Source organism: Thamnophis sirtalis, unplaced genomic scaffold (assembly GCF_051295495.1).
Source record: "Thamnophis sirtalis isolate CommonGarterSnake01/CBP01778 unplaced genomic scaffold, rThaSir2_p1.2 scaffold_1, whole genome shotgun sequence".
Classification (NCBI taxonomy): domain Eukaryota; kingdom Metazoa; phylum Chordata; class Lepidosauria; order Squamata; family Natricidae; genus Thamnophis; species Thamnophis sirtalis.
Window position 1 is genome coordinate 74,146,943 of NW_028261381.1, and position 15,383 is coordinate 74,162,325.

General features: G+C 41.0%; 1 protein-coding gene across 2 annotated transcripts in view; it reads left to right on the top strand.

Moving 5' to 3' along the window:
- CD151 (CD151 molecule (Raph blood group)) overlaps nt 1-15,383 on the top strand; it is a 47,554-nt gene that overhangs the window by 18,828 nt on the left and 13,343 nt on the right. The window contains exons 2-6 of one of the 2 annotated variants that reach the window (XM_087716349.1): nt 1,704-1,805; nt 3,186-3,377; nt 11,665-11,739; nt 13,002-13,022; nt 14,109-14,213. In XM_087716349.1, coding sequence (XP_087572475.1) covers nt 1,722-1,805; nt 3,186-3,377; nt 11,665-11,739; nt 13,002-13,022; nt 14,109-14,213 — 477 coding nt within the window. In that variant the 5' untranslated portion in view covers nt 1,704-1,721. The remainder of the gene's footprint in view (nt 1-1,703; nt 1,806-3,185; nt 3,378-11,664; nt 11,740-13,001; nt 13,023-14,108; nt 14,214-15,383) is intronic. The other variant, XM_087716353.1, reaches the window with a different exon arrangement.

Consider the following 15,383-nt stretch of genomic DNA (forward strand, 5'->3'; position numbering starts at 1 on the left):
TTGTCAGCAAGCCAAGACTGGAGCATTCTGTCCCTGATACTATCTTGGGTGCATATAGTCATCTCTCTCAGTCTTCCCTTTTGTTTGTGAATAAGATCCTCTGCCAACTATGCCGTCACCTGTCCTAAGAGAAAAATCATTTGCTCTCTGCTTGTGCAGTTGGGCAAAAGGAACTGATTGGAGCAGAGATGAAAGCATTCCTGTTTTTTCTCTCCAGAAATATATCCCATGTCCTGGAGAGATGGAAGAGCTTTCTAAATGTGAGAGGCCAAAAAAATGTTTGAACTTCCATTTGTATTCCATCCAGGGTGCCTCTTTAACTCGACCCGTTTATGTAAAAACCTAAGGGAGGGGTGCTTAATGCTCTCTGAACCTGCTTATTTTTTTCCAGATGTTTCATTACCCTAACTATATCATCAGTGCTAGTGCTGATGATATTACCTAGTGTTCTGATCCCCCTTCTCCATCCAGAAACGAAAGCCACAAGCAAACGTAAATAAGAATACTTTTAATCAGTCCAGACTCTTGTTGGCTGCAAGCCCAAAATAAACAAAGAGATAAGCCCTCTGGCAGTAAGTCTCACAAACCTAGGCGATGCAAAGAAACTCTCATAGCAAACCACTTCTCCAAGTTGGTTTCTCTGAATCATGAACGTTGATTCCTGCAAACAGGGCCTGGCACAAACAGTCTCTTTTATAATCGGGAGAGGATCTTAATCAGCATCAGCTAAGCACAATCATCTCCTACAATTACACAGTTGTTCCTTCCGTTGAGTAGCCCTTCGACGGGGTGCATCCTGAAACAACTCACAAGTGTTTTCCTGAACACTCCCTCTGATCCAAGGCTCTCCCGCCACCTGGTGGCCGACCAGTCTCTCCTCGCCCTGCTCGGAGTCAGCACTCTGTCCAGGGTCCTCCACCTCCTCCAGGGCCGACTCATAAGACCCCTCGCTGTCGGAGTCTGGCGGCAGCTCCAATGGCTCCTGCCGGGCCACAACACCTAGTTAGGGTAATGAAACATCTGTAGGAAAACAAGCTCAGAGGGCCCCTCATTTCAACCCTGAGCTACAAATATTCTCCTTTATTGAAACCTAAGAGAGCACATTCTTATAAGTTTGCTCTCTTTCTCTCACTGTGCGTGTAGCCTTCTGGTAAGAATTCAAGATGCTGGTCATAATTTACTAAAATCTGTGACAGAACTCTCAGCCCTCATCATGGCCAAAGTGGAGAAAGGCATAAAACCTGGAAAGGGAGTTTTAACTTGGCTTCCTTTAGAGAAAACTGTACCCACAGGAGACCATCAGTGAAAGGTTGCCATGTGGATGATCCTGAGTCTGACTCTATCTTGTTAATGTGTTTGAGTGTCTGCAGTTTCCAGCATGCACATAACACAAACATACGCAGAAACAACAGAAGAGGAGAGCAGAAACGTACACGCAACGCACTGTGTTATTTTGTTATAGAAAAAAACGCAACACCCTCCCTATGGTCACTATTGGTAAAAGGGTTCCTACAAGCATGCTCTTCATGCTTTCCCTATCATATTTCCCATATGGTGTATTGCAATCATGCCAGCTGGGTTGTCGTTGTATAGAGAAATGCAGAATGATCATGCTTGCAAATAAACAAACAAACAAACAAACAAACAAACAAACAAAAGGCTTCTTCATGGGTTTGATATTTTACTTTCTTCTTCCTTTACAGTTCTGTTGATTTGTGACCATGCGTGAATACAGTGAAAGCAAGGAGACATGTATGACCATCTGTCTCAAATACCTGCTATTCATCTTCAACTTCTTCTTCTGGGTAAGGAATTGCTATTTGGGGTACTTTCCTGCATCATGCTGTAAATCTAGGGGGGGGGGGTTGGCGGGGGAGGGGAAGGGAAGAGTAATTAAAGTTAATTCAATGTAGTACTGTGGCTGGAGTGTTAGATTTGGATTGCAAGTACCCAGATCTAAGTCCACTTTCAGCCAATTCCGTTTGCATCATAAGGCTGCTGCTATTGGGGGAAAATGGAAGGAGGGAGTTATTTATGTTGCCATGAGCCTTTAGAGCTGGGATGTCAAACTTGATTTTGAGAGCCCCATCAGGGTTGTGTGTTTGACCTTGGGGGGGGGCTGGAGGTGGGTGGGTGTGGCTAGCTCAATGTCACTCGGGGGTGTCAGGGATGCCTGTGGAGGCCTGAGTGCTCTGCCAGCGAAAATGGACCTCAGGAGGGCTGCCCGCTGGTTGCAGGAGGCAATGGCAGCCGAAAACGGACCCCAGGAGCCTGTTTTTGCTGGTAGAAGCACCAAAGGGTGTCCCCGTGGGCCAGATCTAAGTATCCCCCAGGCCGGATCTGGCCCCCAGGCCTGCTTTACAGGAAAGGCAAGTCATAAATCTAATAAATACATATCTCTCTGCCTTTACTCGGTTTTTAAGAATGACTGAGATAAGGTATTCAGGCAATCATTTGCCCAAGCGTGTACATACCTTTTCTGCCCAGAGGCTTGCAATTTTTTTTAAAATGACAAGTAATTGGTGATTAAAGAAGGTGGCATCTGAACCTTTCATTTGTGCAGAAGGTAGTTTTTCCCCTGACCTTAAGTTTCATTGGTTTAAGTCCTGCACTGGATTAGGAGTTACCTTCTTTTTTCCTTGTTTGAACTCCATGCTGCATAGCCTGGAAGCCCACCAAAAGAGTTTCAAAAGCTTCATAATGGGGTCCGAGATAACATTTAGAAGATAACATATTGGAAGGCCCTTGAAACACAAATATATGGGGTGTTTGTGTTCAGCCTATATAATGAATTGTTTCTGTGCTTGTATGGTTCAGATGCTTTTTCCTAAATTGAGGTTTAGGTCCATTTGTATTCACCAAGAAACATTATTGCCTTTGCCAGGCATTCTAAGCTCTTTACAGAATGCTCAGTTTTGATTTCTTGATTGGAGAATTTCCTAATCATACAACCCAGAGAAAAGTGAAAGTGAAGCAATGCTTAGACGTATTCCGGGAACTGAAATCTACAACTCTTAAAGTTGCCAAGGTTGAAAAAAGCTCTGCTATAATACCCATGATTTCTAGACATGGTTTAGTGCATGTGGAAGACACCAGTTTGAATAAATTTGGACAAGGTGGTTCTGGGACATTTGAATGTAGATACCTCTCGCTCATCCTGTATGCATTTCTCTCTCCCTCTTTAGCTGGCAGGCGGAGCTGTGATGGCAGTGGGCATCTGGACCCTGGCTGAGAAGAGTGACTACATTAGTCTCTTGCAGTCCAATATATACCTGGCAACAGCTTACATCCTGGTGGTGGCAGGTGCTGTTGTCATGATTACTGGCATATTGGGTTGCTGTGCAACCTTCAGGGAACAACGGAGCCTGCTGAAAGTGGTGAGCTTCTCTTTTTTAAATGGACTACAACTGGAACCCAGAATGCGAAGGGGAACGTGGTTAGTCAGACGAAGGCAAGCTAAATTAGAAAAGAAACCTAGATTTGGGGCAGCTAAAAAAACCCACTACTGTTTCTGTCTTAGTTCATTTTAGTTCATGTATTGTAAAAAAGTCTAAATATGGAATGGCAAAATATAGATCAGATTTGCTCCAGCAAAATTATTTGGTGGGAAAAACTAGCATCTTTTTCTGATACAGAAAAAAAACAACAAATGTATCAAGTTGGTTGCATTGCTGTCCTTTTCCTTTACATATGATGTGACAAAGAGCAGGACAAAAGAGAAGTATTCTGAGAGCTATGGCCCAAAGCATTTGGAGGGTGCCACGTTGGGGGAAAAATTGTTATAGTTTAAAGATCAAGTCATCCTTGAGGATATTTTTGAAGTTCTTCTAGCAGCTTCAGAAGATGTTGGTGTTGGACGTGGTTTGCAAGCCAGGCCATTCCACTCTGGCTGCACACAAGGGAGCTCACTGTGTTGGGAATTTCTCCCTGTTTGTTTCTCTTCCCCAAAGCCAAAAATTACAGATTAAAAGTTGGTGCAGTCCTTTAGATAGTTTTGCCATAGAAAACTAATACTTCTCTTTTGGGGAAGAAAAAGCTGTTTGTTTCTGCATTTTCTCCTCTAAGTGGCTGGCTGTGACAGGTCGATTGTCTCCTGATTTGGGGCCAACAGTTCATTTGGCCTGGCTGGCTTTGGCTTCAGCTGTTTCTGCCAAGTCTGAGCTCAGCCCATATTTCAAGCATCTCTGTGATTAGAATAAAGAACTGTGCACTTGTCTATCCCCATTTCTTTCCTACTGAACATTAAGATGAATGGATATGATGGTCCACCGTGGTGAGTGAACATCAAAGGACAAGTGGGTCTCTTGTGGGCTTAATGATTCAAATCTGGTATCAAATGCCTTGGAAAGAAGGCACAGACTTCAAAATATGTTTTCTTCCTTTACCTCTGATGACGAATTCCTTCCATTTCTTCTCCTGCCCCCCATCCCAGTTGCTGTGTAAGTCACTTGTGGCCATTCGAAAAGTGGGCTGTTGAGGGGGAAGTCTTTATGATCCTTATAAAAAGGGTTGGCAACTCTTAACAGCCACAATGACAAAGTTTTAACTTGCATCTTAGTGATATTAGGCAGGTTCCTCATATCCTTAAGTTCAAAATAAAATCAAAATTCTCCCGCTGCAAAACTTAAACCTACAGTAGAACCTCAGGTCACGAACGCTTTGACCACGATCAAATCGTGTTTTTTTTCAGGGGAAAAAATGCACAATTTTTTTGCATCTGGTTACGAACAAATACTTGGGTGGCAATCAAACACAGCTGTGGCAATTTCCCCTGCGCCACCATATTTTTTTTGTATGCGCATGCGCAGTCAGTCTTGCTTCCAGTCACAACCAAATCGGGTTGCGACTGAAGTCCTGGAATGGATTACGGTTGTGCCCAGAGGTTCCACTGTATTGATAGGCATTCTTCCTCCCTTCTAGCTCACCTTAATAATGACCTGGTGGATTTTTTCCCACATATTTTTCCCTCTGTCAGTTATAACTTTGATAAATTGTCATCCACATTTAAGCATTCATAATAGGGTGTGAAGTTGGTCTCTTTCGGGAGGGAGTTGACAAAGGTTGGGTTACAGTCAGGTGTGTGCGTGCGTGCGCCTTCTGGTCAGTATTGACTCAGGGAAATTGCCTGGACTAATCCCTGCAATTTTCTTGGCAACGTTTTTTGGAAGCGGTTTGCCATTACCTCCTTTCTAGGGCTGAGGGAGAATGACTGTCTCAAGGTCACCAACTGGTCTTGTGTCTAAACTTTAGACTCTAAAGGACTAGAACTCTGTTTTCTGCTTTCTAGCCTGGTGCCTTAACTACTATACCAGACTAACTCTAGAATCATTTACTATGTTTGTTTGTTTGTTTGTTTAAAAAAAATACTTGGGACCTTTGTAGAAGCCAAATCTGTTCTTGCAAAAAAAGAGAATTGTACTTTACAACTTGCTGGCTTCCTTTTTAAATTCTATTTAAATATTATTTTTAAAAATATCAAAAGTAAATCCTAGCATACAGGAAGAAGGTTAGCAAACAGTAGAGAGGTATCTACAAGTGGCAGATGCAAATCACAATTCCTACTATGTCAATTGCTAGATCACAACTGACAAGGATTTGTTGTGATTCTGAAGATCAGTCTTTCTCCTGCTGGCAGAGGATGATCACAATTCTAGATCAACATGATTAGAAGTCATTGCATTTGAGAAGAGCATTACTGACCTTTGATGTTCTACAGAAGAACAGCTGTGTCCTGTTTAATTTGGGAACCATGGGCTCTGATCATCTGGGAATGAAAAGAAAAATATAATCTAATTGGGCCACATTTGTACATCAGAGGAGGAGAACTTGAGGAATATAAGCATAAGAATCAGTTTTCTAGCTCATTGGCAAGTTTTTTTTTTTAAAAAAAAGATCTCAGCTGGTAGAGGGATGACGTCAGTAACATTACTTATTCTGTTTCTAACAAAAGTGACCTTGGGGGTTAAGGCGTGTTTCTGTTCTATTTGCAACTCCTTTTAGTATGAAGTCCAGTCTTGAGTTAGCTAGCTCTCTCTTTGTTTACTCGTGCCTGTGGTATGAAAGGACATCTTGTCCAGCACACAGATGGTCAGAGGCTTCAACAAACTTTGTGGGATGTGAAGGGCTGAGATCAGCCAAGAGCAAAAAAAAAAAAAGTTTGAGGTTTAATATTTAACTGAATAAATGTGTTTAGGTTTTAGCCTTCAATTGTGTTTACTACTAGCATGGACCAACGTATAAATTAAAGGGGGGAACCCCCCCCAAAATAAAATTAGAATAAAATTAGAAACTAAGAGGAAATTAGGAAACACTGCAACAACTACAATCACCAACACAACAGTTTCATAATATTTTTTAATAAAATCCATTATCTTAAAACAACATAGTATATAACACTTAAGAGCCAGTATAGTGTGATGGCTAAGATACTGGACTAGGTGTAGGGAGACTGAGGTTCTAGCCACAGTAGCTCACTGAGTGACTTTGGGGTGATTTTGTTCATAACTCACCTAGCCTCACAGAGTGACTGTAATGGAGAAAAATAAATCTGTTGTGCTTAGTCAGACACACATATGAAATAAATATATTAAACTTAAATTAATATTGTCATTTAGTACTGGATGAAGATATGCTGAAATAGTATTAGGGGACTGGAGGCTTAAACATACAATGAATGATTGCAGGAACTGGGCACGGCTACTTGCTTGCTTCCATCAGAATACTTGCTTCAATCAGAATCTGATTTTCTTTTTAAGGCAAGGGGATCTGGACCTAATTTAGGAGCCAAGGCAGGTTAAAATAGCAGAGGGCAGTTGGAAGCCATTCCAATTTCATTGTTTACATGATGTACAATGACAATAAAGGCTACTATGAGGGGGTTAAAGGATAAGTATCAGCAATTTGAAGTTTTTCCAGGGTCAAACTAAAAACCGCTGAAGCTTGGTCTCCACTACCAGAAGATAGACATTCTGGTGTCCCAGTTCTACCTCACACAACTAACTTCAATTCTTGAGTATTTAACAAGAGTGACTTCATGTATAATCTATTGCAGTAATCTAACTTGAAGATGTCAGCACATGGGCCATTCTTCCCAGGCTGTTTTTATCCTGGAGTTGCTGCAGATAGGTCATCTCTGGTTGATATAAATGGTCTGGCACCAAAGTAGACATACTGGGCACTCTGTGGGTTCCCATTGATGAAGCAGGAGGCTCCAGGAAGTGTGAGACATACAGTAAGAGTGCCTTCAATGCGCCATAACTGAGTTGTCTGTTTAGTGGCCGAATTGTTGAGATGAGGGCTGGCTGTACTACTTGGCAAAATGAGAAACTAGGAACTAGAGTGTGTTGAAAGACAAAGATGTGTATCCCATAAAGTCTACTCTTTATTTCTAAATTACTCTACTTGCCTTATAGTGCAGTAGAGGGGGCTCACCCATCTCTAGTGCTCTCTGCATGTAAAGAAATGACCGTTCATTGTTGTTACCTTGTCCTTCTCTTTAGGCAGCAAATTGCTTGGCCAACAATGTTAGAAATCAAGCTACAAGAAAAGGACCATTATTGCAGAATAAGAAGCAATCTGCTCTAATACATCTCTGAATTGCTTCCCTCTGGGAGATTGTTCACATATTGTGACATTTAATCTGTTTTCTTAAAAGAACTGAGTTTTATCTTCTCTAAACTCTGTTTGAAAGACGATCCAGTATCCTCAATCCAAAGCACTGCTTATATATGGAAGAATGAATAAAGCTGATAGCAGTCTTTTGAACATGTGAATCCAAGTTTTATTTAAATTAATTAGAGTTAATACTGTGCTTACGGTAATTAAAAGCAAGTTATGATAGATTCAGTGGTGCAATGTGGAATGGTATATGGAAGATGCACCACCCCAATTGTCAAAGCATCCTAGTAGGCACTGTCATTAAATCTTACTCCCTACCGTGCATTTCAAGCAAATGCAAGAAGGTTGGATAAATAGCAAAAAAAGCCATAAATGCAAAGAAGTTCTTGGTCTAACAGTGCTCTCAAGTCCTGCCTTCTTTATTTGTTAGTCCTTGAATTTAAGTCCTGGGTTTTTCCTCTTTAGTTTCTGAGTCAAAGGCCGTGTTTGCTCAATTCCTGACTTTGAATTTTTGACTATTTACCCCTGTTTAGCTAAAGGACTTACTGTAGCAAATATGCAGGCTGAGGACCAGAAGCAAAGACACAGAGATCAAATCCCTCCAGTTACACAGCTAATAAAGGAATAGCAGATCCATTACTGTGTAAGATGGGGGAGGTTTAACAATTCCATCTACATGCTATTATTAAATAGAGAGCTTGATTGCCAATAGCTGAACTTCCTTGTTATTAGGGCTACTTGTTTCTGCAATAACATCAATGTATTTTGCCTTGTCCTGCTAATTCTTGAATGTGGATATGCGTTCCTTGAGAGAGATTTATGGTTGAGCCTTGGAGGAAGCACTGACACTGTAAGAATAAAAGATTTTCATCTCATTAGCTTCATCTTTATACTACCTCTGTTTCTATCTTTACTTTCACCTGATCCTGTGGATGTTTCTTCAGATTTGGGAGAACTGGAGGATGTCCTTCCTTAACTCTAACTCTTCCTTCTACCTCCATTGTTGTTGTTTTTTTCAGTAGGAACTGACAAAGTCTCCTCCCTTCTACCGTCTCCTTTGTTTCTTTTAAGTTGAACATTTCAAGCCAGGGGATTTGCATTTTTTATAGACATAAAAAAAACCTTAATCCCTTCACTTTCAGTTAACCTCCCCCCCCCCCGCTCCGCTTAGTTAGAGATCTCAGGGATAAAGGAAATGTCCATTCTTTGAATGGAACTGATCTACCATTCTGTCAGACATTCCCCCATTCCCAAAGTCTCCCATTTTTCTTCCATTTTTCTCAATCCCCAAACTCTCCCACACCCACCTATATGAGGTTCTTACTGTAATATCAATCTCCCCTCCCAGACAACTTCCCTTTATATTCAGAGCCAACCCGAGCCAGTCAGAGTATGTAGCCAATCAGAAAGTTTGGGTTTCTTGGTATGCTGCAAATGCAACTGTTCCTCAGTTGATAGTTCGCAGGAACAGTGCAGACTATTTTAGTGAATAGATATTCCTAAACCTGTTCTGTTGTAAATTCTTCCTCCCTGCCATTGAGATGGAGGTGATAGAACAGAACAAGGGAGGCATTCCAGAACATAGGATGGAAAGCAAGATATATCTTCTGAATGTGGAGAAGTTATAGATCAAAGGCAAAAGGATTTACAGGAATGGGAAATGGTCCATCAACCAGAATCCAGCTTGTTAGATGTTCATCTGAAGGGAGGAAATATTCTTAGCAGTATGGAGAGTCCCTGATTGTGACAGTTGGAGTGCTTGTAATAAGGCTTGAATGGCCTGGGGAATCCTTGAGGAGGCTCTGAGCAGTTTACACATCCTGGAGTAAATGTGGGAGCTCTGGTAGAAGACAGCCATAAAGCAACATGGAGCAGTCATGAGTGATAAGTGTAAGTGGTCTGAAATGACAAATCTCTAGAGGCCTGAATTGAGTAAGTATACTGTATATATGTTTGACAGGATTGTTAAGCATAGCTACCAAGAATGTCATAAATTGGAGATGTTGAAGCCTGGTGTAGGATGAGATAGCTGGCTTTGTCGCTCTCTTAGCCATCATGTCAATTCTAAAACCTGCAAAAGGTTGATGAGAAAATCCTCAAACCAATGGGTAATTACTACAGAAAGGTAATGAACCTGCTTAGTTGTTCTTCCTTTCAGGCAGAGAAGCAGAAGTTTGACTTCAGAGGGTTACTTCAGCACCAACAGCTTATGAGGATTTGAGCAGGAAGTGTGACAAGAGCTACTATTGTGGCAAATTCCTTGGCACCTGTTGGGTTAGAGCTGGTTCATTGTCTTGATTAACTGGACCATTGGATTGCACCTTGATACGGATACTAGAGCAGGTGATTAGTGATCTGATCCCCAGAAGATTGGTAGCCATAGCTTTATCCTATGAGTGATGTGGAGGGGGGGTAGGGTTAAACTCCCTCCTAACTCCACATTCCTAAGCAGAGAGAAGTTGGGTAAGGAGATTAATTTCAGAAAATTAGGAAGTCATAAATATGAAGAAGTTATCTGTATAGCAACACACTCAAATTTGGTCTTTCTTCCTCTTTTAGTCTCTAGCTTTATATGATGGGGACTCGGTTGCTCAGTGGCTAAGATGCTGAGCTTGTCAGAAAGGTCGGCAGTTCAGCGGTTTGAATCTCTAGTGCTCTTGTTACTTGTCTCAGCTTCTACCAATCTAGCAGTTTGAAAGCATGTAAAAATGCAAGTAGAAAAATAGGGACCACCTTTGGTGGGAAAATAACAGCATTCCGTGCACCTTCGGTGTTTAGTCATGCCAACCACATGACCACGGAGACGTCTTCGGACAGTGCTGGGTCTTTGGCTTTGAAACGGAGATGAACACCGCCCCCTAGAATGGTAACGACTAGCACTTATATGCAAGGGAAACCTTCCTTTTCCTTATATGCCGGGCCTGTTCCTCTTGCCCTTTTGAGTCAAGGTCATGTAGTTGGTTGTTCCCTGACTTCTCCATTTGTCCCTTTTTCTGGTGTGCCTATTGGAGATGTCTACATGACCAATTGGAAGCCTCACATCAGAGTTAGTGTTAATCTGATCTGAATGTTTTTAGAGAGTAGTTGGATCTTTTTTTAAAAAAAAAAGTTTATCTCCTTTATTCCTTTGTGAAATTCACACCTGATAATTCAGCCCAAAGTGCTTGCCTACATTTTGTTGACTTTCGGTACTGTTAGGTGCCACAAGAAGAAGCTCAGCTATTTCAAAATGCTTTCTGCCTTGAGCAATTAAGCATTCCACCATCATCTAACAAGCTTGTGATGAGTTTTTACTGATGTCAGCTGGAGGGGTTGCATTTCAAAACAAGTAGTATTGGCAAGAGGCGTAGGAGCCACAGCTGTGAAAGCAATGGGTAAGGGAATATAATTCAGTCGTAGAGCACATGCTTTACACACCGAAGGTCTACAGATCGGTCCCCAGACTCATTGAAAGGATCTTGGCTAGCAGAGCTGCAAATGATCTCTTGCCTATTATTTTGGAAACCCATTGCCACACAGTAGGCAAAGGTTCAATTTCAAAAGCCATGCTTTAGTTAATGATGATTTATGGACAAAGACTGTAATTTTGCAATGTGCTAAACCAAGCGAATCTCATTTTGGTGAATTTATATGGTGGTGAAGATCTGTTTTTGTCTCCCCCACCCTTAATGTATCCAGAAAGCTATCAAATAACTTACCAAGGAAGCTGCCTTCTAGACAAGGTAGATGCTTGTTCTGAATAAGGTGTATTTCATGCAGCTAGTTCTGACCATTTCATAAAATAGCAAGCTCAGAAAGCCATTCTTTCACTCCTAGATAGAGCAGTTGGCTGATAACCCCCCAAATCAGGGGCAACCTCCAAATCCAGTTCCTCTTGGCCAGGAGTGCATCATGCCTGCTACTGTTTCTCTGCTTTGCTGTGCCATTGTCTTTAACGTTGGGTAGCTAAGTTGGCTTGTTTTGTCAATACTATATTTTTATAGGCAAAGTAAACCCCATAGTGTGCAATGCCCTGCTTTAACTTCTGTGTTCATTTTGTTTCTTTAGTATTTCATACTACTGCTCTGCATCTTCCTGCTTGAGATAATTGCTGGAATCCTGGCCTGTGTCTATTACCAGCAGGTAGGTAAATCACAAGAAAAGGGGGTGAGTGATAAACAGGCTACATTTCATTCCCCACAGGTCTTCTCAACACAATGGATATTTGTCTACAGAGACCTACTCATTCTTGTCTACTGTGAGCCAACACTACTGTGACAGTGGTAGTCATGGGGTTTTTTGGCTTCTTTCCACAAAACCCTGTAAGCACATCTGTTATGGATAGAACCTCCTAGGCTACAGATTTGTGCAAACCTACAATGAACAAGGGATTGGCATCTGGGCACTCTGTGTGTCTCAAGGGCCGTGCTATGATTTGAAGCTGCAGTGCAAACACTTCTTGCATTAACTTTGTTTCAGTGCTACAATAAAAAATGCATTTGATTATAAAACTCATATCAGGGCATTGATGTACAACCATTGGGGCCAAGTAAGGCAACTTTTACGATGCTATAAATTTTAGTAAACCAGGAGCATAAATATATTGCTCTAAATGATTTAGAGCAGTTCATTAGTTCATCCTTGTACACACCTAGGAAGATCTTTACCACCAGATCCATTTAATATTTATTAGTAGCCTGCACTCTGACCACTGCGCCACTGTGGCTCGAACTACACAATTCCATATTAGCTTTTTCCAGCAAATGCAGTGCAATGGATCAGATCGGTGGAAAAGCATGGAGGTTTGCCACCTGTAGTTGCTTAATAATGTGGTCATGGCTTGATTTGGGACTGTGAACTGTCACTTTAAATTCTAATATTCAAATATGGATTATAAAAAAAAATATCCTATGGTTTGTACAGGGATTAGCAGCATTAAAATGCCAGGTGTTGAAAAGTATAATGATAAGTAGGCTGGATGCTAGTGAAATAAAATACAGTAGTGCTGGAATCACTAGGAAATCCTGATTCCCATCCCTTGTCAAGTTTGCAGGTTGCAAAATCTGAGGTATTACCTGTATTTGAAAATGGACTGGAAGCTAAAGGAATGCTTGGCAAGCATTGATGATGGGGATGGGGAAAAGGGAGGGAGGGCATGGCATGTTGACATCTTTACTCTTTGTGGACTTTTAGTGATTGTGGGAATCATCTTGGTCTTGGAAGCTTCATTTACTCCCTCTGCTAGTTTTTCTTTGGCAAACTTTATGTCCTCTCTTCAAAGTTTCAAGAAATTGGTTTTTTTATGTTGCCTTTTGTATTTCTTCCCTCGCTGGCACTTTCTTCCAAAATGCCTATAAACTGTGTGTGTGTGTGTTTATTTTTGCTGCCTCTTTGTGATGCTGCAGTTTTCCCCTATCAACCCACAGGTAATCTGCTTTTGTTTTTCTGCATGGCATGGGTTAATGGAGGGGCCTTTAAAATGTTTTCTTCTAGTATTGTTATGGTATTCTGTTTTGCATTTTTCCCTGATTTTTCTGTTCTAAAACCTCACAACCTTTGGTTTGCAAATAAAAAGGTGATTTGGACATAACCAAGATAATATGCTACCTGATTGGACAAGTGGGGTTTAAGGCTTATTGCTGAGTTGATGATGCAAATATTGACCTTGACTTGACATTGGCTTTTCTGCCAGATATGCTTCTCTCATCACTGCTTGCATAACTGTACTAGTTTAGACAGCAAAGTTGTAGATTGGGCATTTGACATCTATCGTTAAATCATCGTGGCCTAACAAGGTTAATAAAAATAATGGTTCTTATTCAACTTCCCACATTAGTAATGGTCATTAACAACTTTGATGAGTTACTTCGTTAGATGAAGTCATTCTTTGCTTCTAACATACAAGGCAGTGCTGGTTTTTTCCCCAGCTGTGTGTGTAGGGGAATCATTTGAATAAGCACTTGTAGCTCTCAATGCCAACAATATACTTCTAAAAGTAAATCTAGGCAACCAAGACTACTGGGTCTTAAAACTGTTTCAATTCTAGAGTTCTAACCAAGTTAAGTGCTTTGTCTTAATCGGTTTGCAAAGCATGAGGCAGGATGTGCAGAAAACATCAGAGCAGTCCTTCAATATATTAAAAAAGAAACAGGAGCAGGACAGATTGAAACATTCAATGAGCATTTCTTCAGAAGCTGGAGGAGACCTTGAGTGGCCTCCAATGATCAGGTTGGGTAGGGGATGGTGGGAACAACTGTCCAATTTTGGACTGACACTTGTTCAATAAGCTTGTTCTACGACATTCAGTTTGTGCAGCATTTCAAATATCCACCTTGCTCAGTTTGCCAAATTTACACTTGCCAAATTGGACTCCAAGTTCCGGGAGCCATTTTGTATTACATGAAAATTCTTTCAGAATAGTTGCTAACAATTGTTACACAGGGAACTGGGTTGAAGAACCATATTACTATATCTTATTTCTGTCCTCATTGTTGATTTCCCGTTCTATATAGCTGAACAACGAGCTGAAGGAAAATCTGAGAACAACGATAATCAAGAAGTATAGGAAGGCAGGAGAAGAGAGTGTGACTAATGCGGTGGACAAGCTTCAGCAGGAGGTATGTTTAAGAGATTAAGATCTAGGGGGAAGAAATGGGAAAAGCTGAATTTATATTTATTTATTTGATTTATCAACCATGGCAGAAAATAAAATGGTGCTTTCCCCCTGTCTTTGAGGCATGTTTTCTGGGTCCATTTTTATTCATGCAGATACTTTCAAAATTAGGCTGCAGTTGCTTTTTGGCCAGAGTATAGTTCCTACTCATCCTGGATCCCTGGAGTTTTTCCTTGAACAGAAGTCATAATGTGGGCCTTCCTTTCAACAGAGCCCTGGATGAAAGAATTAATCAAATGAAGGCCCAACAGCACTACTCAAAAAAGTGCTGATGAACTTGACTACAGCCAATTGACAGGGCCTTTACTTACTCAGAATGTAGGTGAACATTTGGTAGCTTTAGGCCCACTTAACTGCAAGTAACATCTGAAGGGATCTGCATTTCCACCAAATTACTGTGTTTAAATTATCTTTTATGAGGGCAAAGCACTTGTAAATGTACCACACATAAATAACTTTCCCATGCCTACCATTCTGTGTTGACTTTCCTTAGTCCAATAGGGTCTGTATATTTTTAGCACTCTTGCATCATGCACGAAACAGCAGATCCCAAAGGAGAGGCACAAAAGTAGCTGGGTAAAATAGTCTGGTGGTCCTATTTAATGATCAGGTCACTGGAGTACCTCTCCAGTTCTTATTTTCACCCTCAACCATTTAATAGTCCCGTAGCATGAGAAAATTAGAAAAACAGATGGGTCTTTGTTGAGTAAAAGTGTTAAATCGCTTCCTGATTGTAAAGTATTTTTCTTGAAGCTATTAATCTCCAGTTACAGAGGAGCATGGCATAAAATGTAATTAACAGAGGAGCAGAGTTCTCTCAGATAGTGAAGGGGATGTGCTTCATCTTCTTTTGACCAGTGCAGCAGGGCTTCAGATCAATATGTCTGGTTATTTTAGAATTTAGATGATCATATTGGACGTGGCTAGACACTTTAAGGTACGGTGAGTATGATTTGGGAACATGCTGAGTAATTCATTCAAAATAACAAGATTGAGGGCATTTGCCCAACTGGTGGGAAGGTCTATTCATCTTTTTTATTTTTAGAAACTGCTGATAGGAAAATGGATGTTTCTGCTCTTCAGCTCATAAAATCACTCTATTTTATTTAAACAC